This window comes from Pan troglodytes, chromosome 7 (assembly GCF_028858775.2).
Source record: "Pan troglodytes isolate AG18354 chromosome 7, NHGRI_mPanTro3-v2.0_pri, whole genome shotgun sequence".
Taxonomy (NCBI): Eukaryota; Metazoa; Chordata; class Mammalia; order Primates; family Hominidae; genus Pan; species Pan troglodytes.
The window spans coordinates 34907456-34932692 of NC_072405.2; the positions used below are offsets into that span (position 1 = coordinate 34907456).

Sequence of the window (25237 nt, forward strand, 5' to 3'; positions counted from 1 at the left end):
CTCCCAAAGTGCTAGGATTACAGGCATGAGCTACCGTGCCCGGCCATTTTTTGGCTTTTTAATAATAGCCATTCTGACTGATGTGAGATGGTATCTCATTGTGGTTTTAATTTGCATTTCTCTAGTGATCAGAGATACTGAGCTTTTTTTCACATGCTTTTTGGCTGCCTGTATGTCTTCTTTTGAAAAGTGTCTGTTCATGTCCTTTGCCCAGTTTTTAATGGTTTTTTTTGTTTTGTAAATTTGTTTAAGTTCTTTATAGATGCTGTGTATTAGACTTTTGCCACATGCATAGTTTGCAAATATTTTTTCCCATTCTGTAAGTTGTCTGTTTACTCTGTTGATAGTTTCTTTTGCTCTGCAGAAACTCTTAAGTTTAATTCCATCCCATATGTCAATTTTTGCTTTTGTTGTGTTTGCTTTTGGCATCTTCGTCATGAAATCTTTGACCGTTCCTATGTCCAGAATGGTGTTGTATAGGTTGTATTCCAGGGTTTTATAGTTTTGGGTTTTACATTTAAGCCTTTTATCCATCTTGATCTACCAAATAATTAAGGAGTAAATTATACCAATTCTCTATAATCTCTTCCAGAAAACAGAAGCAGTGGGGATACCTCCTAATTCATTCTATGAGGCCAAAATTACCCTAATACCAAAACCAGACAAAGGCATTATAAGAAAAGAAATCCATAGACCAGTATCTCCAATGAATATAAATGTCAAAATCCTCAAAAATATTAACAAATAAAATGCAACAATGTATACAAAGAGTTTCTACATTAGAACCAGTGGGATATACTCCAGGTTTACAAGAGTGGTTCAACATTCAAAATCAATTAGTACAATCACATCAGCACGCTAAAGAAGAAAAAAAGATCACATGATTATACCAATAGATGCAGTAAAACTATCGACAAAATTCAACATCTATTAGTGATAGATACTCTCAGAAAGCTAAGTATATAGGGAAACTTTCTCAACTTGATAAAGAAGATCTGCAAAAATGGCTAACATCATATTTATGGTGAGAAACCATAAACTTTCCTGCTAACAATAGGAAAAGGCCAATGATTTCCCTTCTCAGCACTTGTATTTAACATTGCACTGAAATCCTAGGTAATACAAGAAGCAAGAAAAGAAAAAAAAAGGTATATAGATTAGGAAGGAAGAAATAAAACTTTGTTTGCATATGACATCACTGCCTATGTAATAAATCCCAAAGAATCAACTACAATAAAAACTCCTGGAACTAGTAAATGATTATATCAAGATTGTAGGATATGAGGTTATTATACAAAAGCCAATTGGTTTTCTATATACCAGCAATGAACAATTAGAATTTACATTAAAAACATACTATTGTTTATGTTAACACCAAAAAAATTAGATATAAATCTAACAGAATATGTATAAGATCTGTATGAGGAAATCTACAATTCCCTATGCACAAAATCAAAGAAGATCTAAATATATGGAAAGGCTTGGTGCAGTGGCTCATGCCTGTAATCCTAGAGGCCGAGGCAGGTGGATAGCTTGAGTCAAGGAGTTTGAGACCAGCCTGGGCAACATGGGGAAACCTCATCTCTACAAAAAAATACAAAAAATTAGCTTGGTTGGGGGGCGTGCACCTGTAGTCCCAGCTACAAGGGAGGATGAGTTGGAAAGATTGCTTGAGCCTGGGAGACAGAGGTTGCAGTGAGCCATGATTGTCAGCCTGGGTGACAGTGAAAAAAAAATTATATATATACTTGTATATGTAGTCATATATATTAGCATATATACACATATACTATATATACATATACATGTATTATATAGTATATATAGTATATATAAATATATATAGTATATGTTATATATAAATATATATATAAGTATATATATAGTTTATAGTATATATAAACTATGTATATACTATATATAGTATATACTATATAGTATATATATACTATAGTATAGTATATAGTCTATATATAGTATATACTATATAGTATATATATACTATAGTATAGTATATAGTATATATATACTATATACACTATATATATACTATAGTATATATATACTATATACTATACTATATATAGTATATATATACTATATACTATACTATATATAGTATATATATACTATATACTATACTATATATAGTATATATATACTATATACTATACTATATATAGTATATATATACTATATACTATACTATATATAGTATATATATACTATATACTATACTATATATAGTATATATATACTATATACATACTATATATAGTATATATATACTATATACTATACTATATATAGTATATATATACTATATACTATACTATATATAGTATATATATACTATATATAGTATATATATAGTGTATATATATAGTATATACACACATACATGCACACACATTTTTATATATAATTGTCTATGTAATAAATCCCAAAGAATCAACAACATTAAAATCTCCTGGAACTATTAAATGATTATATCAAGATTGTAGGATATAAGGTTATTATACAAAAGTCAGCTGCTTTTGTATATACCAGCAATGAACAATTAGAATTTATATTAAAAACATACTATTGTGTACAAAAAAATACTTAGTTATAAATCTAACAATATGTATATATGTACAGAAAGATTTTTTGTGTTCATAGATAGATGGATTGTCATGATCTTCCTGGTTTGATCCACACATTAGATACAATCAAAATGCCAGCAAGTTGTTAGTAGACATCAACAAACTGAATCTAAAGTTTATATGGAGAAGCAAAGGAGTTCAGAATGGGCAACATGAAATTGAAGGAGAAAAACAAATTAGATACCATCTGACTTCAAAACTTACTATAAGGCTACAGTTGCCAAGACAGTGTGGTAGATAAACAGATCAAGGGAAGAGAGCAGAGAGCCCAGAAGGGGACCCACACAGATATAGTTGACATATCCTTGATAAAGGAACAAGGACAATTCAGTGTTGAAAATACAGCCTTTTCAACAAATGATGCTGGAACAACGGGCCAACCACATGCAAAAACATAAATCTAGACACAGACCTCACATCTTTCAGGAAAATTAACTCAGAATACATCATAGACCTAAATGGAAAATGGAAATCTATAAAACTCCTAGAATATAACATAGAAGATGACTTTTTAGATACAACACCAAAAGCATGGTCCATGAAAAAAATAATTGATAAGCTGGACTTCAAAAGTAAAAAACCTTTTACTTCAAAAGTAAAAAACTTCTGCTCTGTGAAAGACACAGTCAAGAGAATGAAAAGATAAGCCAGAGACTGGGAGGAAAAAAATTGCAAAAGACACACATATGGTAAAGAACTGTTATCCAAAATATACAAAGAACTCTTAAAACCCAACAACAAGAAAACAAACACCCAATAAAAAAGTGGGCCAAAGATCTTAAGAGACACCTCACCAAAGAAGATGTACTCATGGCAAATAAGCATGTGAAAAGGTTCTCTGTGTCATATGTCATCAGGGAATTGCAAATTAAAACAACAATTAGAACAGGCATGGTGGCTTATGCCTGTAATCCCAGAACTTTGGGAGCCGAGCTAGGTGGATCATTTGAGGCCAGGAGTTTGAGACCAGCCTGGCCAACATGGCAAAACCCTGTCTCTACTAAAAATACAAAAAAAAAAAAAAAAAAAAAAAAAAGCCAGGCATTGTGGTACATGCCTATAATCCCAGCTACTCAGGAGCCTGAGGCATGAGAATCATTTGAACCTGGAAAGTAGAGGTTGCAGTGAGCCAAGATCACACCACTGCACTCCAGCCTGGGTGACAAAGAAGACTCTTTCTAAAACAAACAAACAAACAAACAAACCCAGCAACAATGAGATACCACTACACACCTGTTAGGATGGCCAACATTCATCCTGGATTTTCATGTGTAGTGGCATCTCATTTCATCCTCACCAGCAATGGAGAGTTCCTGTCGCTCTACATCCTAACACCAAATGCTTGTGAGATTGTGGAGCAACAGGAACTCTCATTCATTGCTGGTGAGGATGCAAAATGGTACAGCCACTTTGGAAGACAGTTTGGCAGTACATTACAAAACTAAATATTATCTTACCATATGATCCTGCAATCATACTCCTTGGTATTTATTCAAAGGAGATGAAAACTTATTTCTAACAAAAATCTCTACAGAAATGTTTATAGCAGCTTTATTCATGATTGCAAGAACTAGAAATCGACCAAGATGTCCTTGAGTAGGTGAATGGATAAACAACCTGTGGTACATTCAGACAATGGAATATTACTAGGTGATAAAAAGAAATGAGCTACAAGCCATTAAAAGAAATGAAGGAACCTTAAGTATTTATTGCTGAGTGAAAGAAGCCTATCTGAAAAGGCTACATAATGTGATTCCAACTCTATGACATTCTGGCAAAGGCAAAACTGTGGAGTCACTAAAAAGATCAGTGTTTACCATGGGCTTGGGGAAGGGGTGAGTGGAAGAGAGCAATAGTAGGTAGAGCACAGGGGATTTTTAGGACAGTGAAACTCTTCTACAAGATACTGTGGTGGTGGATACATCTTATTACCTTTTTAAAACCATAGAATATACAAACTCCCAAGAGTGAGCCCTAATGTAAACTGTGGACTTCAGTGAATAATAATGTAACTATATTGGCTCATCACTTGTAACATATGTATCACACTAATGCAAGATGTTAATATATTAGTAATAGGAGAAACAGTGTTTGCCTTGTGGTGGAGGGAGAAAGGGATATATGGGAATCTTGTTACTTTCTGCTCTTTTTCTGTAAACCTAAACTGCTCTAAAAAATAAAGTCTATTAATTTAAAAAGATGGGATCCTAATGTATAAACTCTGTTGTATCTTGCTCTTTGTATTTAATACTATGTTGCACACATTAAAAAATTAATAGTTATATGGTTAGATAAACCATGAATTTAAACAATTCTCCATTGTTTTTACTATTTTTAAAACTATTTATTTATTTATTTATTTTTTTTTTGAGACGGAGTCTCGCTCTGTCTCCCAGACTGGAGTGCAGTGGCGCCATCTCAGCTCGCTGCAACCTCTGCCTCCCGGGTTCAAGAAATTCTCTGGCCTCAGCCTCTCGAGTAACTGGGACTACAAGCGCATGCCACCATGCCTGGCTAATTTTTTGTATTTTAGTAGAGTTGGGGTTTCACCGTGTTGCTCAGGCTGGTCTCGAACTCCTGAGCTCCGGCAACCCACTTGCCTCCGCCTCCCAAAGTGCTAGGGTTACAGGTGTGAGCCACCACGTCCGGCCTAAACTATTTCTAGTAGTGCTATGAAGAACATTCATAAACATGAATATTTGCCCATTATTTCCTTACAATAAATTTATAGAAAAGAAACTTCTGTATCAAGAATTATGCACATTAAAAATTTTAATCATATTTCCTTCCACAAAGATTGTACCAATTTACATTCTTGTGAAAGAAATGAGAGAGCCCATTGCTTCACACTTTGGTTAATACTTAGTACAGTATTTTCAATCTTTTCAGCCTCCATCTATTTAACATCTAAAATATAAGATCTCAATTTTTAAAAATTGTCCTTTAGTAAAGTTAAACATATTTTCTTGTATTTATTGAGCATTTAATTTCTTTTTTTATGAGTGGCTGGTTCATGTGCTTTTCTTAGTTCTTTAAGTAATTTGGAATGTTCATCTTTATGATTCATAAACAATTAAGGATATTAACTCATAGGTTTCAAATATTTATTTCTTAATTTATCGTCTACTTTAAAATTTTATGTATATTAAGACATTTAAATTTTCTATATCATCAGCTCTATTGATCTTTTCCTTGATGGTTTCTTGGTTTGAAGTCATGCTTCTCAAGGTTCCCTCTAACTACCCCAAGATCTTTTATACTCTGGCTTGCATTAAATTCAGCAAGTTTCAGTAGGAAGTCAGGGTTGCAGGGAGGAGCCCCCTGTGATGTCTCAGTAATCCCACTGCTCATTCCTAAACTCATCAACCACACCTGGAGCCCACGTTCCCATCTCATTATGCTGAGCTGAAACATTGCACAAAAGTCCTTCCTCCACTTTCCTTTGCCTCACATCCCAGCTCTGCCATGGCTAGTCCATGGGAGATAATCTGTTAAAAGAAATAATGCAGATATGCTAAGCAGAGTTGGTTTAGCAGAAGACAGGGTGTAATAATTAATCAGGAGCAGACGTGACCATTCCCGACGGCCTTGGCAGCTCACTCTGCCTGAACCTGGGTGGCAGGGGCTGCATGTTTAGAACTTTCACAAAACAGGGTATATTTCCATTCTCCAGGTCAGGCCTTCCATGGATTATTTACAGAATGAGGAATAAGACAAGCCTTAGAATACTTTTAGACAGAGCCCAAAGGATTTATTTTCACTTTATTCTCTATTTAAGATAACATTTAGCTTTTATTACAATGATTGCAGCCCTCTGCTGGTGGGATGCACCTATCTGCAGGTCTGGGAAGGTCTGGACCTCTATTTACTCGATGTTGAAGGCAGACATAAATGAGTTTGTCCACAGCTCACAGCTCACAGCTCACAGCCAGGCTCTGTGGGCTGCACCCCATGAGAAATTCTAGGTGAAGGATTCGAGGGCTTCCTCTCTCCCAAGCAGAAATAATGGGTCTTGGTGATACCCAATATCTCACTTGAACCAGGTTCATCTCTATGCTTTAACAGAAGCATTAAAACAGTAAGCAGCCATCATTTTTGGGCAGAGGGAGATATCCTACTGGTATTTTCCAATCATTAACATCCTCTGTCTTTGCAATATGTATAATTTTATCCTTTTAGTAAAGGTGCATGTGGACATTAGTATGATCTATGTAAGTATAATCACCAGCAGTTACAAAGTGCTGATTCCACCCATTTTCCAACCAGAACGGAAAGAAACATCATTAATCATATGATGAGTGTTTGTCAGGCCTCCAAGTCTAAAGAAGAATTTAAATTGAGCTAGGGGAAGGGAAGTTGTAAGAGAGCAGCTGTCCACAGTTATTAATGGTACCTTACACTACACAGTTGCTGCCACATCCATTATCTCACCCTCTACCTGCCCTCAGCAGCCTTGAAAGAAGCAGGGGGAGGGATGGGAGGGGGGTGAGTATGAGAAATGCAAGACTCTACTAGGGTTGGTCATTGGGCATTTCTGAGTTGATGCCCATGGGATGTGGGAGTGGTTATATCCAGTTGCCTCTCAGCAGCCTCAGACAACCACTCCTGCTTTCTTGAAGTACTCTCCATTCTTGGTGTCCAATACATGCTACTCTGCCTCTCTCTGGCCACTCCTTCTGAGTCTTCTTTGCAGACCACCCTTTCTTTAGTTGAATCAGAGGTATCAGGACTGACCCTCTCCTCTCCATCTTTACCTCCTCCTCAGCTGGTGTCATAGAATTATTTGACTTAATTACCATCCATGAGTGGATGTTCCTAAATTCACATCTTAAGCCCCAACTTCTCACTTGAGTGCCTTATTATTTCCACTTGAATATCTTAAAAGCATCTCAAATTACCATGGCCCCAATGGAAACCATCCCCCTAACCGAGTGGAAATCCTGATCATCTCCCCCATAATCCCACACTCCCACTTCACCCCACTACTCACTTGGTCTTTCTTACATCCATTAATACAGCAGTCCCCAACTTTTTTGGCACCATGGACCAGTTTCATAGAAGACCATTCTTCCATGGAAAGAGGGACTGGGGGATGGTTTTGGGATGAAACTGTCCCACCTCAGATCATCAGGGCCTTCGTCAGATTCTCATAAAGAGCATGCAAGCTATATCCCTCCCATGTGCAGTTCACAGTAGGGTTCGAGCTCCTATGAAAATCTACTGGCCAGCTGATCTGACAGGAGGTGGAGCTCAGGCGGTAATGCTGGCTCACTTGCTGCTCACCTCCTACTGTGAGGCCCAGTTCCTAACAGGCCACGGACGGGTACTGGTCTGCAGTCCAGGGGTTGGGGACCCCTGCGTTAATATACCACCATTCAACTTTGAATCAATTTCCAAATCTAGAGTTCACACTTGATATTATAGTTTTATTTACATACCACCATTCACCTTGATTCAATCCCCAAATCTAGAGTTCACACGTGATAGTTTTCTCCTGCTTACTCCACATCCAATCTATTAGTGACTTTTATTGGCAGCAGAAACAAGAGTGGATAAGAGGAAGGACACACACTGGTCAGACTGCAGGGCTTGATTCCTGGCTCTGCCACGTGTGAGTTTTGGGTCCTGGGGAAAGTTCCTTAATCTCACTTTGTTTCCACTCTACCTCACAGAGTTGTTGTGAGGATTAAATGTATTCTGAGGCTTAAACAGAGTTAATACTTGCAAAGCACTGAGAACAATGCCTGGCCCAGTAATTGCTGCAAAAGTGGTAGCTGTTATTATTGCCTCCAACATAAATGACACATCTGTCCATTTATCTCAAGTGCCCTTGCCCTGGTCCTAGCCACAATCCACTCTCACCTTCTTACTGGTTGCCTCTCTTTGACCCTTGCACCACCACACTACAGCTGGAATAATATATAAAAAGTATTGGTCAGATTTTGTTGTTCCCGATTAGAATGCTTAAATGGTTTCGTTTTAAAGATAGAATAAAATCTGAATCTGTTTCCATGGCCCACAGTCCTGTAGATGTGGTCCCTGCCTGCTGCTTTAACTTTGGTTGTACAAAGCAGATGTTACTGTGTAACAAATAGCCCCAAAATATAGTGGCAAAGACCAACAACACTCTTACTGTGCTCATGGATCCTGTGGATCAGGGATTTGAACACAGTAGAGCAGGGATATGTTGTCTCTGCTCCACAATGTCTAGGGCCGTATCTGGGAAAACTTGAATGGCTTTGGGTGACTTGAACAACCGGGGTGGAGTCCTCCAGAGTCTTTCTCACTCATACGTCTGTCACCTTGGCACCATGGCAGGAAGGCTGGGCTTGGGGGGACTCTGCTGGAATTCCTATGTTGGTCTCTCCATGGCTTCAGCTTCTTTACAGCATGGTGGCGTTAGGGTAGCTGGATTTCCCACACCTGTGTCTGAACTCAGACCATGCTTTCTGTGACCTGTCCTTGGGAGGCATCTCTTCTGTCATACTCTACTTGTTAAAGCAGCCAGAAGCCCACCCGAATTCAAAGGGAGGGCATGTAGACCCCACCTTTCATTAGGAGGATGCCAAAGAATTTGTGGCACGGTTTTTAAAGGGCCACGCTCATGTCTATCACTCTCTCTTGCTCACAGTTCTCCAGTCACACTAGACTCCTTTCTGTTCCCAAAACACTCCACCTCATCCTAATCTCAGTCTTCCCATGTTTTTGTTTTCTCTTACATAAACTCTCTTCTCCCAGATGGCTTCCTCCTTCTCATCTTTGTCCAAAGACTAAGTCTTCCCTTTTAATTAACACATTGAGTCAGAAACTTTGCTGCAAAAATTGAATTGAAGCCCCAATATCCTTTTTCCAGACATGAAGTCCTGAACTTAGCTCCCAGACACCACGTTCTGCTACTTCCTCCAGAGGCTAAGTCTAGAACTCTGCTGCCTGAGGCTAAGTCCAGAATTTTCCCTCCAGAGGCAAAGTCAGATTTTTGCTCTTGGGACTAAATCTCTACCTAAATGTCAGCTCCCCTTCCTAGACCTTCCTAGACCACTCTGTTTAAAGTGCCTTTCCACCTCTCTATCCTCTGTTTATTTCCTTGATGGCACTGACCACAGTCTGAAGTTATCCTTTGTATTTGTTTCTTTCCCCATTAATTAAATGGCTACCCCCTTGTAGAAGGTAACTTCCATGAGGGCAGAGGTGTTGTAGGTTTTTTTACTATCATATCCCTTGGCACATAGAAGGCACTTAATGTAACCTTGCTGGATGAGTGAATGGATGAATGAATGAATGAATGAATGAATGAATGAAGTGTGGAAAGAGTCAGGAATAAGCTTTGGAAGTTAGAAACCTTTAGTTAGTTGTTGAAACCATGACAGAGAAAGAGGCTTAGGAGACAACCTAAGGGATCATTGATATTTAAGACTGGGTAAGAGGAACTCAATGAATGTTTAGAAAGAAGAGTCATAAAAGCGTGAAAAGAGCCAGAAAAAAAGGCATCACAGAAGCGAGGGAGGGGAATTTGGAAGAAAAAAGGTAGAGGCAATAATGTTAAGTATCACAATGAGCTCAGTTAAAATAAAGATCACAAAGTGCGCATTAGCTTCCAATTAGCATGCTGTTTGCCCAAGCTTTTCTAATGGAGTCAGGCGAAGAGGCCAACTGTAGTGGGTTGAGAAGCAAATGGGAGTGGAAGTTGAGGAAGTGGAGGCCAGGAGTGTACGCTACCCATTCCTGAAGCTTAACCGTGTAGGAACAGCAAGGCAGGGCAATCGTGGTGAGGAGCACAGGGTCAGGGAGATGGGAACGGCTGGAGGAGGTTTCCAAGCTCAAGGGACTGAGAGGTGGAGAGGAAGACTTTGAGATCTGGGAGCAGGCCGGGGTGGGAAACAGCATGGATTTGGGAATAATCCTTGAATGGGCTGACCTCTTCCTGTGAGACCTAGGGAAGGAGAAAAGAGGGGTGTGTGTGATGCTCTGCTACAAATCCTTATTCCATTTGTGATTCCTCATTCAGCACTGGGCTCTCCAGCCAGGCTGAGCTCATGAGAACACGATTGAGGATGACCCAGGAAGCATGGCAAAGGTGGTGACAGCTGCTGAGAGGCGTGAGAGGGTGGCCAGATCAAGGACCAGTGGGAAGTCTTTGGGGGAAGCTCTTCTGGAGTGATCTGTCCCAGCTTCTTTTTAAAAGAATTTTTTTTTTTTAATTTCAATAGCTTTTGGGATACAAGTGGTTTTTGGTTACATAGATGAATTGTATAGTGGTGAAGTCTGAAATTTTAATGCACCCGTCACCCAAGGAGTGTACATTGTACCTAATGTGTAGTTTTTTTTTATGCCTAGCCCCATTCCCACCCTCCCTCTTCTGAGTCTCCAAAGTCCATTATATCACTCTGCATGCCTTTGTGTATTCATAGCTTAGCTCCCTCTTATAAGTGAGAACATACAGTGTTTGGTTTTCCACTCTTGTGTTACTTCACTTAGAATAATGGCTTCCAGCTCCACCCAAGTTACTGCAAAAGATATTATATCATTCTTTATCATTCTGTTTTATGGCTGAGTAGTATTCCAAGGTGTATATGTACCACAGTTTCTTTATCCACTCATTGGTCAGTGGGCACTTAGGCTGGTTCCATATTTTTGCAATTGTGACTTGTGCTGCAATAAACATATGAGTGCAGGTGTCTTTTTGATATCATGACTTCTTTTTGTCCCAATCTTTAATGCAGTATGAGTGTTCTGTGGCTGCTCCCACAGAAGTGGTTAGGGAATAGTGTAAACATCTCCTGATCCCCCTTGGTCTCCTGAGAGCTGGCACACAAGGTCAGTAATAAATTCTCACTCCTTGAAAACAAACAGGGTGGGGGAGTAAGGAGGGCAGAAAGAGGACCAATTAATTTACAGGAAAGGTCAGAATTTTGTTAAATCTTTACAATATCCAAATGGACTACTTTCAAGCATTCACAGACTAAGCTAATAAATTACCCCAAAGCGGCCTCTAGGGAACCGAAATGGACAAATGGCTAAGAACCATGGCGTGTTTTTGGATGAGTGAGCAGTTTTCAGTACATTGATCGTAGCGGATTCTTTTAAGAGATGAAAACTCCTGAAATGTTATTTACACTTTCAGAGTTCATAGTTACCCCTTTTGCTTGGCCGTTTTCAGAATCGACACAGATTCTGAATCAAGGAGGGCCCAGTTGAGGGAGATCTGCGGTGTTTTCTGGCTGTGGTAAGTACAAGCCTGAAGTGCGGGATTGAAAAGAGGAACCCGGCTGCAGTTATCATGATTGGACCTCCAGGCACAGCTGAGCTTTGTGAATGTGAGGCTTGATGCTTCCCAAGGACAGATCCCAGTAGAAAAGGAATCTGCTCGCTCTGCCATGGATCATTAGAACCTAGGCCATGAGACCTTATCCAGTGAGGTGAATCCTCACCATCTGGTCTTTTAAAAACCTGGGGTGAAGTCTAGGCGTGAGGGCCCCCAATTGTAATCCCACTGCTTTGGGAGGCCAAGACAGGAGGATTGCTCGAGCCCAAGAGTTCCAGACCAGCTTGGGCAACATAGCAAGACCCTGTCTACACAAAAGATAAAAAGACTTAGCCAGGCATGGTGATGCATGCCTGTAGTCCCAGTTATGTGGGAGGCTGAGGCAGATCGCTTGAGCCTAGGAGTTTGAGGCTGCAGTGAGCTATGCTCATGCCACTGCACTCTAGCCTGGGTGACAGGGCAAGACCCTATCTCCAAAAAAAAAAAAAAAAAAAAAAAAAAAACAAAAACCAAAGAATCACCCAAATCCTGGGATGAATCAGGATTAGAGAACGGCAGGTGCATATCTGGGAGGCAACAGGTGGAAGATGAAGCCTCGGTCACCTGGGCTGAAGAACAGGTGTCTTTAGAAAGGTTCTCCTGTTCATTTGTCATTTAACTCTTGTTTGTTGAGTGTTGTGCGGTCACTGTAAGGTGGAGTGGAGGACTAGTTGGTTTAGGGGCTTTGCAATTGAGAAGTAGAGACAGACTGGAAATACTCAAGTAAACAAATGCACAAAAATACTTCCAAATTATAATTGTTGCTATTAAAGAGACAGTGCTGAGACAAGGAAGAGTAGGAGTACATGGGCTGGCATCAGGAGGAAGGTCATGGAGGGCCTCCCTGAAGCAGGGATGCATGGGCAAGAAGGAGAGATGGGAGAAGAGAGAACAGCAGCCACCAAGGGCCATTGCAGGGAAAGGAAGGACATCAGTGTGCTATGGCACGAGAGAGCTTGGGGACGTAACACAGGATGAAGCTGGAAAGGAACAGGAGGGTAAGATCAGTCGGGCGCGGTGGCTCACACCTGTAATCTGAGCACTTTGGGAGGATCAGTTGAGGCCAGGAGTTTGAGACCAACATGGGTAACATAGTGAGACTCTTGTCTCTACTAAAAATAAAAGTAAAAAATTTAAAAAAGAAGGGCAAGATCACACGCAGCAGACTTGATAAACAGTTTGCATTTTATTTATGCAAGCAGCCTGGCTTGGTGTCTGAAATTCTACTAACTAGGGTCTTCTCTTTTCAGCAGAGGAGTAGCACACTGAGCATTTATCATTCATTTAAACCTTTATGTTCGTCTGTCATGTTTCCTATGAGGGAAGGGCCAGAGCCACTGAGTGAAACTGAGTTACACTGGGTTGTGAGGAAAGAAAGAGATGGAGAATTGATTTCGGGAGAAGGGGAAACATCTAAGGAATGTGGACTGGGGACAGTGGAAGGAGTAAAGAAAGACAGCCGATCACCTGTGCCCACCTCTTGCACAAGGTCGGTCCCAGTTTCTACTAAACAAGTACCTTACCATTAAAAGAACTAGCCTTGGCCAGGCGCGGGGGCTCATGCCTGTAATCCCAACACTGGGAGGCTGAAGCGGGCAGATCACGAGGTCAGGAGTTTGAGACCAGCCTGGCCAACATAGTGAAACCCCATCTCTACTAAAAATACAAAAATTAGCCAGGTGTGGTGGGCACCTGTAATCCCAGCTACTCGACAGGCTGAGGCATGAGAATCACTTGAACCCAGGAGGCAGAGGTTGCAGTGAGCTGAGATCACGCCACTGCACTCCAGTCTGGACAACAGAGTGAGACTCAGTCTTAGAAAAGGAAAAAAAAAAAAAAAAAAAAAAAAAAAAAAAAAAGAACTAGCCCCTTGGGCTTTGGGGTCACACAGACCCAAATTAGAATCTGGGCCTGGAACAAGAGGTTTCTTTGTGCTTTTATCTCCTCGTCTATAAAATGAGGATCTGAAGATTTACCCAGTAGGATTTTGGAGAAGATTAAAGCAGATGTATTTAAAGCACTCAGTGCTATGCTTAGAGCATGGTAGGTGCTCAATACATGTTAATTTCCTCCTCACTGACAACATAACTATATTTTAGAAGATTGTACTGTTTCCAGAAGGCAGACAAGTGGAATGAGAGTGATAATATTTACCACTCTTTCATAATGTTCCCCCTGGACAAAGAGCAGACCAGTGATGCCCTGTGGTGAGTGCAGCCCTCACTAGGTAGGGAGTGAGCCCTTCCTCCTAGTCCATGTTTTCCTCCTTCTATAAATAGAGGGTGGAGTGGGCTGGATCTGTCGCTAAGTGTCCAGAAGTAGACTAGTTTAAAAACCTTCCTGGACCTTACCTCTGGATATTCTGTTCAGGATGTCTGAGCTGGGGCCCAGGGTGATTCTGATGGAGGGGAGTACTTGGGCACACCAACGGAAACAAGTGATCTCCAAGGCCCTGCCCTGGCTTGGAGACCAGCACGCAGGGGACCACGTGCACACTCTTTGTTCGCCACCAGAGGGCAGGCCTGAGGCACAATGGCTGAGCTAGGTGCCCTTTGTCCCCATCAGGGATAGAAAGACCCCAGGGAAAATCTGTAGCCACCCAGAGAATGAGGTGCAGGGTGGACATTGCAGGAGTTCTTCAGGAGGTGTGTGCGCTAACTGGGGATAAGAGAAAGCCCGAGTCGACTAGATTCTGTGAAGTGCATGCTTCCTCTGTGCCCTCTTGTCCAGCAGGATTTGGACAGATGAGCTTCTTGTCTTCCTGCAGGGAGGATGTGTCCTCAGAATCCTAGCAGAGCCCCCATGCTGGCCGGCAGTCTGTACAGTTCTAGCCAAAGCAGCATCTGTTTCAGAGGGCCAGTCACTGCTGACCCTCATTTGTCACCACCGTCACCGCTGCTAAAAGGATGCAGCCACAGGGGAAGGCAGTGGGCAGGTTCCGATCCAATCCGCAGTCTCTGACCCTTCAGAGCTCCACACACAAAGAAAATGATCGTCATTGCCTGATTCCATCTGCAGTGAAGAAGGCATCACTTCCAGCTCAAGTGTCCTAGTCAATGCCCTTTGTTTTTGGCAAAGAAGGATTCCAGTACCTTCTCTTTACTGCCGCATTTATTTCAACCTTCTCTGCAGGCTGCGTTAGAGGCCACAGCCCTTGGCATCCAATTGCAGCACTCTGGGCATTGGGGATTTTCTTTGCCACCTCTGGGCTCTGTTTTGTCAGCAGTTTCTGCTCTGGAGTTCCCCTACTCTGTGAAATTCTGAACATTGCACTAACGCAGAGACCCAGGGCGCCACAGAAGCAGAAATGGCTACTCTAGCTCCCCAAAGGGGAACATGAAACCAAGAGCAGCAGTGGGCTAGTCAGGGAAGGAACACGTTCCGGGCAGATGCTGAGGAACTGAGAGCAGCACAGCCGCCCGAGGCACTGGAGTTATGTCTGCATCTCCCCAGCCCCACTTCCCTGCAGTTTGGATGATGCAAACATGTGCAAAGGGCTGGCTGGGTGCCTCCACTCATACCTCCCTCCCTGCATTCAGTCCTGCTTGAGCCCCCAGCCTTGTCAGGCCCTCTGTAAGGATAAGGAATGAGTAAGACTTTTTTGTTTGTTTTTGAGAAGGAATCTCGCTCTTTCACCCAAGCTGGAGTGCAGTGGCGCAATCTCGGCTCACTGCAACCTCCGTTTCCCAGGTTCAAGTGATTTTCCAGCCTCAGCCTCCTGAGTAGCTGGGATTACAGGCGTCCCCTACCACGCCCAGCTAGTTTTTGTATTTTTAGTAGAGATGGGGTTTCTCCATGTTGGCCAGGATGGTCTCGAACTCCTGATCTCAGGTGATCCGCCCACTTCAGCCTCCCAAGTGTTGGGATTACAGGCATGAGCTACTGCGCCTGGCCAGGAATGAGTAAGACTTTCGAAAGAATTTTTCTTCCCTGTGAGCTCAAACCTTGAATGGAAGAAAAATCACACTCACCTAGTTATGGTGTCGGTGAGGATTGTATTGTGTAGGTGGTTTACTGCGATGAATGGGATCACACAGGGATGTACAAAGAATAATGGGAGGATGGAGTGAAGGACAGTTTCAGAAATTGAGAAAAAATTACTAGAGACACCTTGTATGACTTCGACCTTCATTTTAGGATTGGGTGCTGTCTCCGTGTTCTACCAGGCTTGCTGATACACAGCAGTTTTGTTAGTGGAGGCGGAGCTTAAAATCTAGGCAGCTACAGCCCCGCAGAGAATAATAAGCTGTTAATAATAACATTAGGTCCTCCTGGAGTTTCAGGGGCTTGGAGAAGGGGAGGCTGCCAAGAGGGAAGGCCCGGCAAAGTGATATTCCTGACTGGGTGTGGTGGCTCACGCCTGTAATCCCAGAACTTTGGGAGGCCGAGGCAAGCAGATCCTGAGGTCAGGAGTTTGAGACCAGCCTGGCCAATATGGTGAAACCGCCATCTCTACTAATAATACAAAAAGTACCTGGGCGTGGCCGGGTGCGGTGGCTCGCGCCTGTAATCCCAGCACTTTGGGGGGCTGAGGTGGGCGGATCACGAGGTCAGGAGATCGAGACCATCCTGGCAAACACGGTGAAACCCTGTCTCTACTAAAAAATACAAAAAATTAGCTGGGCGTGGTGGTAGGCTCCTGTAGTCCCAGCTACTCAGAGGCTGAGGCAGGAGAATGGCGTGAACCCAGAAGGCGGAGCTTGCAGTGAGCCGAGATTGCGCCACTGCACTACAGCCTGGGGCAACAGAGCAAGACTCTGTCTCAAAAAAAAAAAAAAAAAAAAAAAAAAATTACCTGGGCGTGGTGGTGGGCACCTGTAATCCCAGCTACTCGGGAGGCTGAGGCAGGAGAATCACTTTAACCTGGGAGGCAGAGGTTGCAGTGAGCAAAGATCATGCAACTGCACTCCAGCCTGGGCGCTGTGACAGAGTGAGACTCCACCTCAAAAAAAAAAAAAAAAAAAAAAAAAAAAAACCAAAAAAAAAGTGATAGTCCTAAGGGAAAGGCTTGCTTGCGTTGGGGCTTTTTTTTTTTTTTTTTTTTTTTTACATTAAAACTCACCTTGGTGCAAGAACCTTTGTCGTCGTCATAGCAATGATGGCACTTATTTATGCACCAAATGTTAAGGGCACCTGCCAGAGACAAGGCAGTGTGCTGGTAGCTGGGAGAAGAGGGGGCTCTTTGCTTCTAGGAGTCATGGCCTGATGGAAGAAATGTGCAAGTCATTATAGAGTGATGGTGTTATAGTAGAGCTGAACACAGGAAGGAGTGCTTAAGGCTGTGGGGGTAGGATGGGGAAAACTTCATAGACAAGGTAACATTTCAGTTGTTTTAGAGGGAGGGAGGGGAAAAGAACGGCTTAGGGCAAGATGTAGATTAGGGAGGGCACACTGTTTTCAGGGGCAGTGAGAAGTTTGCTCTGACACTGTGTGCGTGCACCCATTGAGCATGGGGACACAGTAGGTGTTCAGGGTGGGGAGTTGAAGCTTCGGAAAAGACAGGGATCAGACTCTGATACAGCACCTGGTTAAAATGCATTCTTCCCACTCATGGATCTGCTCAGGCAGATCCTCCCTTCCTGCACACCATGCAGAATGCCCGGGATGTTACCATTTCACTAAACCATTTTCTAATTTAGTTACTGCATCTGGCTCTTTTATGGTGCTGGGAGAAAAGTATGGGAAAGTAGAGGTTTGGGAAGGGGCTGTGATTGCGGAACAGGCAATTTTACATTGCTTTCTCATGTTTGGCATGAATTTAATGTTTAAAAATTCAGAAAAGTCATGCCTGACAAAGGGTACGAATATTAGATTCACAAATAATGATTCATAATTTTACAGGAAATTTTCATTGAGTGTTTTCCTACAGAAAGTATAAGAAACTATTTATTTATTTAGACAAGGTCTCACTCTGTCACCCAAGCTGGAGTGCAGTGGCACGATCATGGCTTATTACAGCCTTGGCCTCCCAGCCTCAACTGATCTTTCTGCCTCAGCCCCAACCTTTCCCTGCCCCCAGTAGCTGGGACCACAGGTGCCCACCACCACACTCAGCTAATTTATTTTGTTTTTGTTTTTTTGAGATGGAGTTTCGCTCTTGTTGCCCAGGCTGAAGTGCAATGGCACTATCTTGGCTCACTGCAACCTCCGCCTCCCCGATTCAAGTGATTCTCCTGCCTCAGCCTCCCGAATGGCTGGGATTACAGGCCCCAGCCACCATGCCCGTCTGATTTTTGCATTTTTAGTACAGACGGGGTTTCACCATGTTGGCCAGCCTAGTCTCTAATATTTGTATTTTTTGTAGAGACGGGGTTTCTCCATGTTGCTGAGGCTGGTCTCCAACTCCTGGGCTCAACTGATCTGCCTGCCTTGGCATCCCAAAGTGCGGGATTACAGGTGTGAGCCACTGTGCCCAGCCTCTCATTTATTTTTACAAGGATCTCTGAAGTATAAGTGTGAGGCCTGTTTACCTGTGGTTTTTTGTTTTTTTTTTTCACCTTCATCAGTGCAAAGCAGGTGGAAGATTCTCCTCGGCCCTTTTTTACTTTTCCTCATTGCGTTGAACGGTAAATATGGTAAGAAATGCAGGTTGCAGACAGTTCTCTTCCTCGGTCAATTTAAACCATTTGTTTGGTATCTTTTATGTGCCAAATACTCTCTCAGGCTCTAGTCAGAACAGACAAATCAGTTTATACCTTACATTTTGGGATATTTACGAGTGGAAACGTCAGTTATTATGGACTAAGAACCTCATAGCAATGGCTATACAATTGAAGCCAATGAGACAGACACAAGCTCTTGGAAGCTTTTATTACAAAACAAACGATTCTATGGTAAACTGGTAAATAACAAGATATATTTAAACCCATTAAGCTCAAACAACGGGGACGGGGGTAGGGAATACAACAAGAATACAAACAATATAATTATAGGTTACTTTGTTTTAAATTAATTTGAGTCTCGTTATTTACTCCCTTGCCAAGTAGTATTTTTGTGAGCTAATAGGACACTCCTCTCCACTGCCCTGTCCTCCGCAAAGCTGGGACTGACTGTTGGTTTTTCACAAGTAGAGAGAGAGGCCAAGTAGAAAGGCTTATTTTAAGCTTTCTCAGACTCGTGACTTTAACCATTACCGGTTGACAGCAATACTTGCCGACATCATCTCACCTTGCTTGCGGCATATCAGATTCCTGGAGGGGGAAGTGCTTCACTTTCTCTTTCAGATGCACAGCTAAATTGAACTTGAATGAATTAACCAGCGGTGAAACTTTGTGCGTGCCCTACGGCTCCTTTCTGGGACTTCAGATTTTTAGAGATATAGGAGTGAAAAGGAGAATTTTACACCTTCTCTGAGTCTGGAAGGACAGACATTCCCCTAAAGTGGCTAAGGTGGTGAAGGGCAGAAAGATTGGAAGTCAGGCCCACAGCAGCTCGAATTATTCCGTATTTATCTAGCTAAGCTTTGCTGAGCAGGTGTGAGCCAATTACATACTCTTTCTTCCCCCACCCCCCTGCCCATGATTACGTAGGGATTCTATGTATCCTTTGACCTCAAGCAGAGAAGCCCCAGAGCTACGAGGGCTGGTCCAGATGTTTTAAGAAGCCCCAGAGCTACGAGGGCTGGTCCAGATGTTTTAGTTATTGTACCTGCCAGGGCAACCTCCCACGGGGGTTGGCCTCGGTAGATTCCTGAGGATCAACTGGATCAGCGTTTTTCTTTCCCACGGACCCTGAAGTTAGAGCATCCCAGCATGGCTTGGACAGGCAAAGCTAAGGGGTCCCAGGCCTGCTCAATTGCTAGGGCCACGAAGGGGCTTTGAGTGCCGTTTAATGTGACAAGGCTCTGCCTGGGCAGTCAGGACACTCTTGATTTTAACTCCGATTCAGTAGGTTTTCCCCAAGACTCAGTTTCCCTTTCCTGTGGGATATAAACTCTTCCTTTCTTGCTCCTCCACAGCTCATCTCCTCCTCTCCGCCCCACGGTGCGGTGTGGGTCCCATCCATTGGCACTGTAAACCCTCAGGACCCCGGGGCGCTGGGATCGCAGCAGCTGCCCCCGACAGCGCTGCAGGCACCAGCGAAATGCGCTGCGCCCCCACGCACCCCTCAGGGGGCCGAGGTGGGCGTGACTGTAAAGCGGGCGCACAGAGCCCAGATCGCGCCACATCGGCCTCGGCGGGCTGCGGCTGCTCCCCATTCCTCCGCCCTACTAAGTTCCTCGCGGCCGGAAGGCACAAAAGGATGTTTCAGGGCGGGGTTTCCCATACCCCGCAGCCTTCCCCGGATGCCTCCTTCCCGGCTCGGAGTTGGAAGGGTTTCCTCAGGGCTCTCATTTCCTGCAGCCCGGCGCCTCCACGCGGGCCAGATCCCGTCTCTGCAGCCTCCCCTCGGCCCGCGCCCATTCCCCGCCCCCAGGAGCCGGGCCCGGACGCTCCCGGGAAGCAGCCGCCCTCTCCGGGGCCGGGCGTGCCCGGGCCCTCCCCGCCGGGTTCCCGCCCGCCGCCGTTCCAGTCCTCAGCCGCGCCAGGGCGGGGGCCAGGCGAGCTCAGCGCCAGCAACGGCGGGGGAGGAGGGCCCGGGAGCCCTCCCGGGCTGCGCGGCGCCGGCCGGCGGTGCAGTCGCGCGCTCGCCGCCAGCGAAGCCATTGGCTCGGCGCAGTCACCCCACGCGGGGCTGCCGCGGCGGCCTCCGCGGATTGGCGCGCAGGCGGGCAGGGACCGGGGCGCGCGCAGGCGAGTGCGTGCGGCCCCGAAGCCCCGCCGTCTCGGGGTCCCGCCCCTCCCCCCGGCCGCGACGACCACCCCTCCATTGTCCCCGCGTGGCCCAGGCCGCGCCTGGGGCCGCCGCCAAACCCGGTCCCCACCGCCCCGGCCCGAAGAAAGCGCGCGAAAGGCGCGCTCCCAGCGCGGGCGCTCGCACCGCCTGCCGCCCCCGGCTGCTCACTGCCGCATTTCGCGCTCTCGCGCCGCGCCCCGCCCCACCGGCCTAAATTTGCATATCCCAGGATCGCGGCCAATCGCTGCTCGTCTCTCTCGAAGCGGATGGCTTTTGCCTGAGAGGAAAGGGAGTGGCTGGCGGCGCATGCGCCACGGTGGCCGACTTGAACCGAGGCTTTTATTGCTGTAGTTTATTTCCACCCCCTTCCCTCCTGTTTCTCTCTCTCCTTCTCTCTCTCTCTCTCTCTCTCTTTTTTTTCCGCCCTAGCTGGGGCTGTGTTGGAGGAGAGGAAGAAAGAGAGACAGAGGATTGCATTCATCCGTTACGTTCTTGAAATTTCCTAATAGCAAGACCAGCGAAGCGGTTGCACCTTTTTCAATCTTGCAAAGGAAAAAAACAAAACAAAACAAAAAAAACCCAAGTCCCCTTCCCGGCAATTTTTGCCTTAAAGCTGCCCTCTTGAAATTAATTTTTTCCCAGGAGAGAGATGTCTTATCAGGGGAAGAAAAATATTCCACGCATCACGGTGAGTTTGGTACTTGGGAAATCTGCGGTCGGCCAGCCACCTTTTGTAGCACAGAAGGTCTAAGGAATTTTTAAAAAGGAGGGGAAAGGAGAGGGACCGAACTTTTTTTTTCCTTTCTGTTGCTAACGGAGGCGATGGTGATGGTGGTGGTGGTTGTGGGAGATGCAGTGATCCAGGATTAGAAGTCGCATCGTTTGCAAGGCATTAAACAGGAGCGCGAGTGCACGAAGGTAGCCTTAGGTAGCGCGCCAGACCCGGTCTATCTTTTATTGTCAGTGAGAGATGCTGCAGCGTCGGCCTGCAGGGTGCAAGCAAATGGATGCCAGATTGAATATGCATGCCTGGAGCTCGGATATTGTTCTCTGGGCTGCGTGCTGCGAGGCTGGACTCCTCCAGCAGCGGTGGGGAGATGGGGACTTGGATCCTCCCCGGGTCTTCCGCCCCCATCCAAAAAGGGCTTTCTGGAGCCTTCTCCGGGTCCTTGGAAAAAGGAGCGGGTTTGAGCCCTAAGGCGTAATGACAGCAGAGGGATGCTGAAAAGGGCAGGGTGTACCGGAATGGTGTGGAAACGGGAAGGAAAAACAGGGACGGGGTGATGAGCAGAGGAGGAAGGCGGGGGGCAAGGCGGGGGCTTCTTGTTGGCCAGGAACCGGTTTTGGGTGCCCCCCCCCCCGGTTTTCTCGCCCTGTAGTTCGGGGCTGGGGCCCTGGCGGGGATTCGGGCTGGTTTTCACGTCTCTTTTCCGCCCTTTCTGCCGCTCAGGAGGCGTCCGTGTTGGTGCATACAAAGCGGACTGCAGGGTGGGCGCGGGGACCGCGGCGAGCGGCCGGGCGCTAATGGCGCTGCGCGACGCGGGAGCGGATGGCCCGGCCCCGGCCAGACAATGATCGCGGCGGCCGGAGGGCTCGGCGCAGTGCTGGGGCCTGGACTTGTTGGTTTGCAAACCACGGGGAAAACGTCTGTGCCGTGAATTAGCGATGCCTCAGAGATCAGCACCAGTCTTGCTCCCACCTCTCCCTTGCTCCCTCCCTCTCCCCATCTTTTCCTGGAAAAATTCGTTCGTCCTATTCTTTCCATCCCCAGTGAAATCCCAGGGAGGGGGGAACGCCAGGGAAATTCATTGTTATATAAGGATGTGCAATTGCAACCGGCCAGCTGATTCCCGGGTAGAACCTAGGACTGAGGCAGTGATCGAAAGAGTCTTTTAAAACAGTCAGGATGTGTTTTTAGGGCTGGATATAAGGACGCTCTTTGGTTCTGGTTTTCTCTTTAGCCATGGGCACCCCGGCTTCCTCTCCGTGCACAAGGGCACACCCATCCGCAGGAGAGAGAAGGGGAGCAAATGCATAGGGGAGGGGGCGTGTGCTCGGAGGATTTTCTAGGATGATCTGAAGAAGGGCGCTAGCTTCTTCTTGAAGGCAAAAGACCCAAGATCCTAAAGGGCCGGGCACGGGGCACCCACCCTTGTGTGTTCACTGTGCTGGAGGAAGGAGTGGTGACTCTGGGGAGGGAGGATGGAAAGCAGATTTGCAGCAAGCCTCAAATAATTTGCTGTCTTCGTGAATGAACAAGGCAGCTTCAGTTTGACAGTGTGGGGAGAGAAAAAAATTAAAAGCAAACGATCAACAAGACTTTTTTTTTTTTTTTTAAAGAGCGCCACCCCCCCACACCCTTTAAAAAATCTGGTTGCATTATCATAGGACCTATAGCATGGTATTCCTCCCTCCCTCACCACTGGCAGCCTCTTATGTAAGAGCCTTCTGGAAGGCACTAGAGTGAACGGGGGTGTGGTGTTTCACTTTTTTTCTTGGCATCATGTTGGCTCGGGGTATTCGCAGTGATGGCTGGGGCAGGTACCACAGTGACTGTGGAGGCAGGAGGTGAAGGGCGAGGCCTCTCCTTGCCTTCCAGGTGATATTTATTCCATGGAAGCTTAGAGATCTGGGAGAGAAGTGGAGATCATTGTAGACAGAGGACAAGTGCACTGATTTGAGTGACCTGGGCAAGTGGCCTAACCTCTCTGAGCCTCAGTTTCCTTATGTGTCATGGGAATAGAACCTGGCCTCATCCACCTCACAGATTTCTTTCGAGGCTCTGATGTCATGATGTGCACGGCTTTGTAAAGGTCTTTACACTTACCTTATACAGGTGCAGGAATTATTGTTGGCTATTCTCCTTTGACTTTCCAAAGTCTACGTGAGGATCAAGGACCCTGCAGTGTACGAAATTAAAATGATCTTATTGGTTTTCAGTATGTTAGAGAGACAATAAATACTTTCTGAACCAAGGTGTGTGTATTTATGTGTAAAATTATCTTTTTTCCTTGCTCTCTAGTAGCTTATCTCTTTTTTAAAGATTTTCTATGATTTCCTTTTCTTGGTAGCTGCTAAAGAGAGATAGCACTTGCTGAGAATATTGTTTTGTAACTGAATTTTGAGTTAACTATTGCCAAAAGAATGTCATTCTTTGAAATGTGTTGCATATTAAAAGGGCAATGTATGGTTCAGCTTGCCAGGTTTAAGCCCATTCTGTATAATACAGGTGCATATTTACTGAACACTCGATGCCAGCATTCCTTCCATCAGCAGCATTTGCAATAACGATGAGTCATAATGTAGCATTTCTGTCACATTCTCAGACTTTATCTGCTGCTTGTCCTTTATTTTTTAGCATAAATATCACCGGTTAAAATATAAGTGCATCGGCAATCTGTAGTGCATTGCATCTTAGAATTTGCTATCTCAGGTACTTATTCGTGGGAGTTTACCTTTTTCTTAACAGCCTAGTTAAAATGGCATAAATGGCGTATTTTTTTGTAGTCTTTTCCCTCCCTTTTTGCTATACTTGCTGTGATTTACCTCAAAGATAAATGCAAATATAAAGGATATATTGAATGGAAACCTTGCTATGGTTGAACCCAGTGTATTTGTGTGGTATATCCTGTGACAGCAGACTTTTTGGTCAATTGTGCTTGCTTGACACAGTCTTTCCAAGACATGGCTTTCCTATATGTAGGTGGTTTTTGTTGTTGTTGTTTGTTTGTTTTTAAATTGAGGTTTAGCCAAAAGCCATTTTAAAAAGTACTATCTTCTTTTTTTTTTTTGAGTTGGAGTCTTGCTGTGTAACCCAGGCTGGAGTGCAGTGACGCGATCTCGGTTCACTACAACCTCCGCCTGCTGCTTCAAGCAATTCTCCTGCCTCAGCCTCCCGAGTAGCTGGGATTACAGGCGCCCACCACCATACCCAGCCCATTTTTTGTATTTTTTATAGAGACGGGGTTTCACCATGTTGGCCAGGCTGGTCTCAAACTCCTGACCTCAGGTGATCCGCCCATCTTGGCCTCCCAAAGTGCTGGGATTACAGGCATGAGCCACCGTGCCCGGCCCTATCTTCTTTATATGAAATAATTTTCACTGCTTTTTTTTTTTTTCTTTGGAGTCCAAGGTCTAATTGAAAGAGATGGTTCGTTTATCTAGGATAAGCTGTCCCTGTGTGTTCTGACTCATCAGGTGATGAATAGGTTGCCACATACAGGCTTACCTTTGTCACTGAACCTTTCCAAAATAGGCTTATTTTGAACATCACTTTTGAACAGTGAAAATGTATCCTTAGCTCACATATCTTAGCACCTGTTTCTCATAGGTCAGTTACGCATTGTGACCTTACTGCCTCTTTGTTTCAGAGTGATCGTCTTCTGATCAAAGGAGGTAAAATTGTTAATGATGACCAGTCGTTCTATGCAGACATATACATGGAAGATGGGTTGATCAAGTAAGTGTAACTCATGATATACAGATGTATTTGAACACTTTCCAGGCTTCCCAAGTA

At 44.6% G+C, this 25237-nt stretch overlaps 1 protein-coding gene across 3 annotated transcripts in view; it reads left to right on the forward strand.

Moving 5' to 3' along the window:
- DPYSL2 (dihydropyrimidinase like 2) overlaps positions 1-25237 on the forward strand; it is a 140954-nt gene that overhangs the window by 40108 nt on the left and 75609 nt on the right. Inside the window, exons 1-2 of one of the 3 annotated variants that reach the window (XM_001161649.8) lie at positions 21173-21409; positions 25092-25180. In XM_001161649.8, the coding sequence (XP_001161649.2) occupies positions 21371-21409; positions 25092-25180 (128 nt within the window). In that variant the 5' untranslated portion in view covers positions 21173-21370. Of the gene's footprint in view, positions 1-21172; positions 21410-23677; positions 23698-25091; positions 25181-25237 lie in introns of those variants that run through there. The other 2 variants (XM_054656606.2, XM_001161598.8) reach the window with 2 other exon arrangements.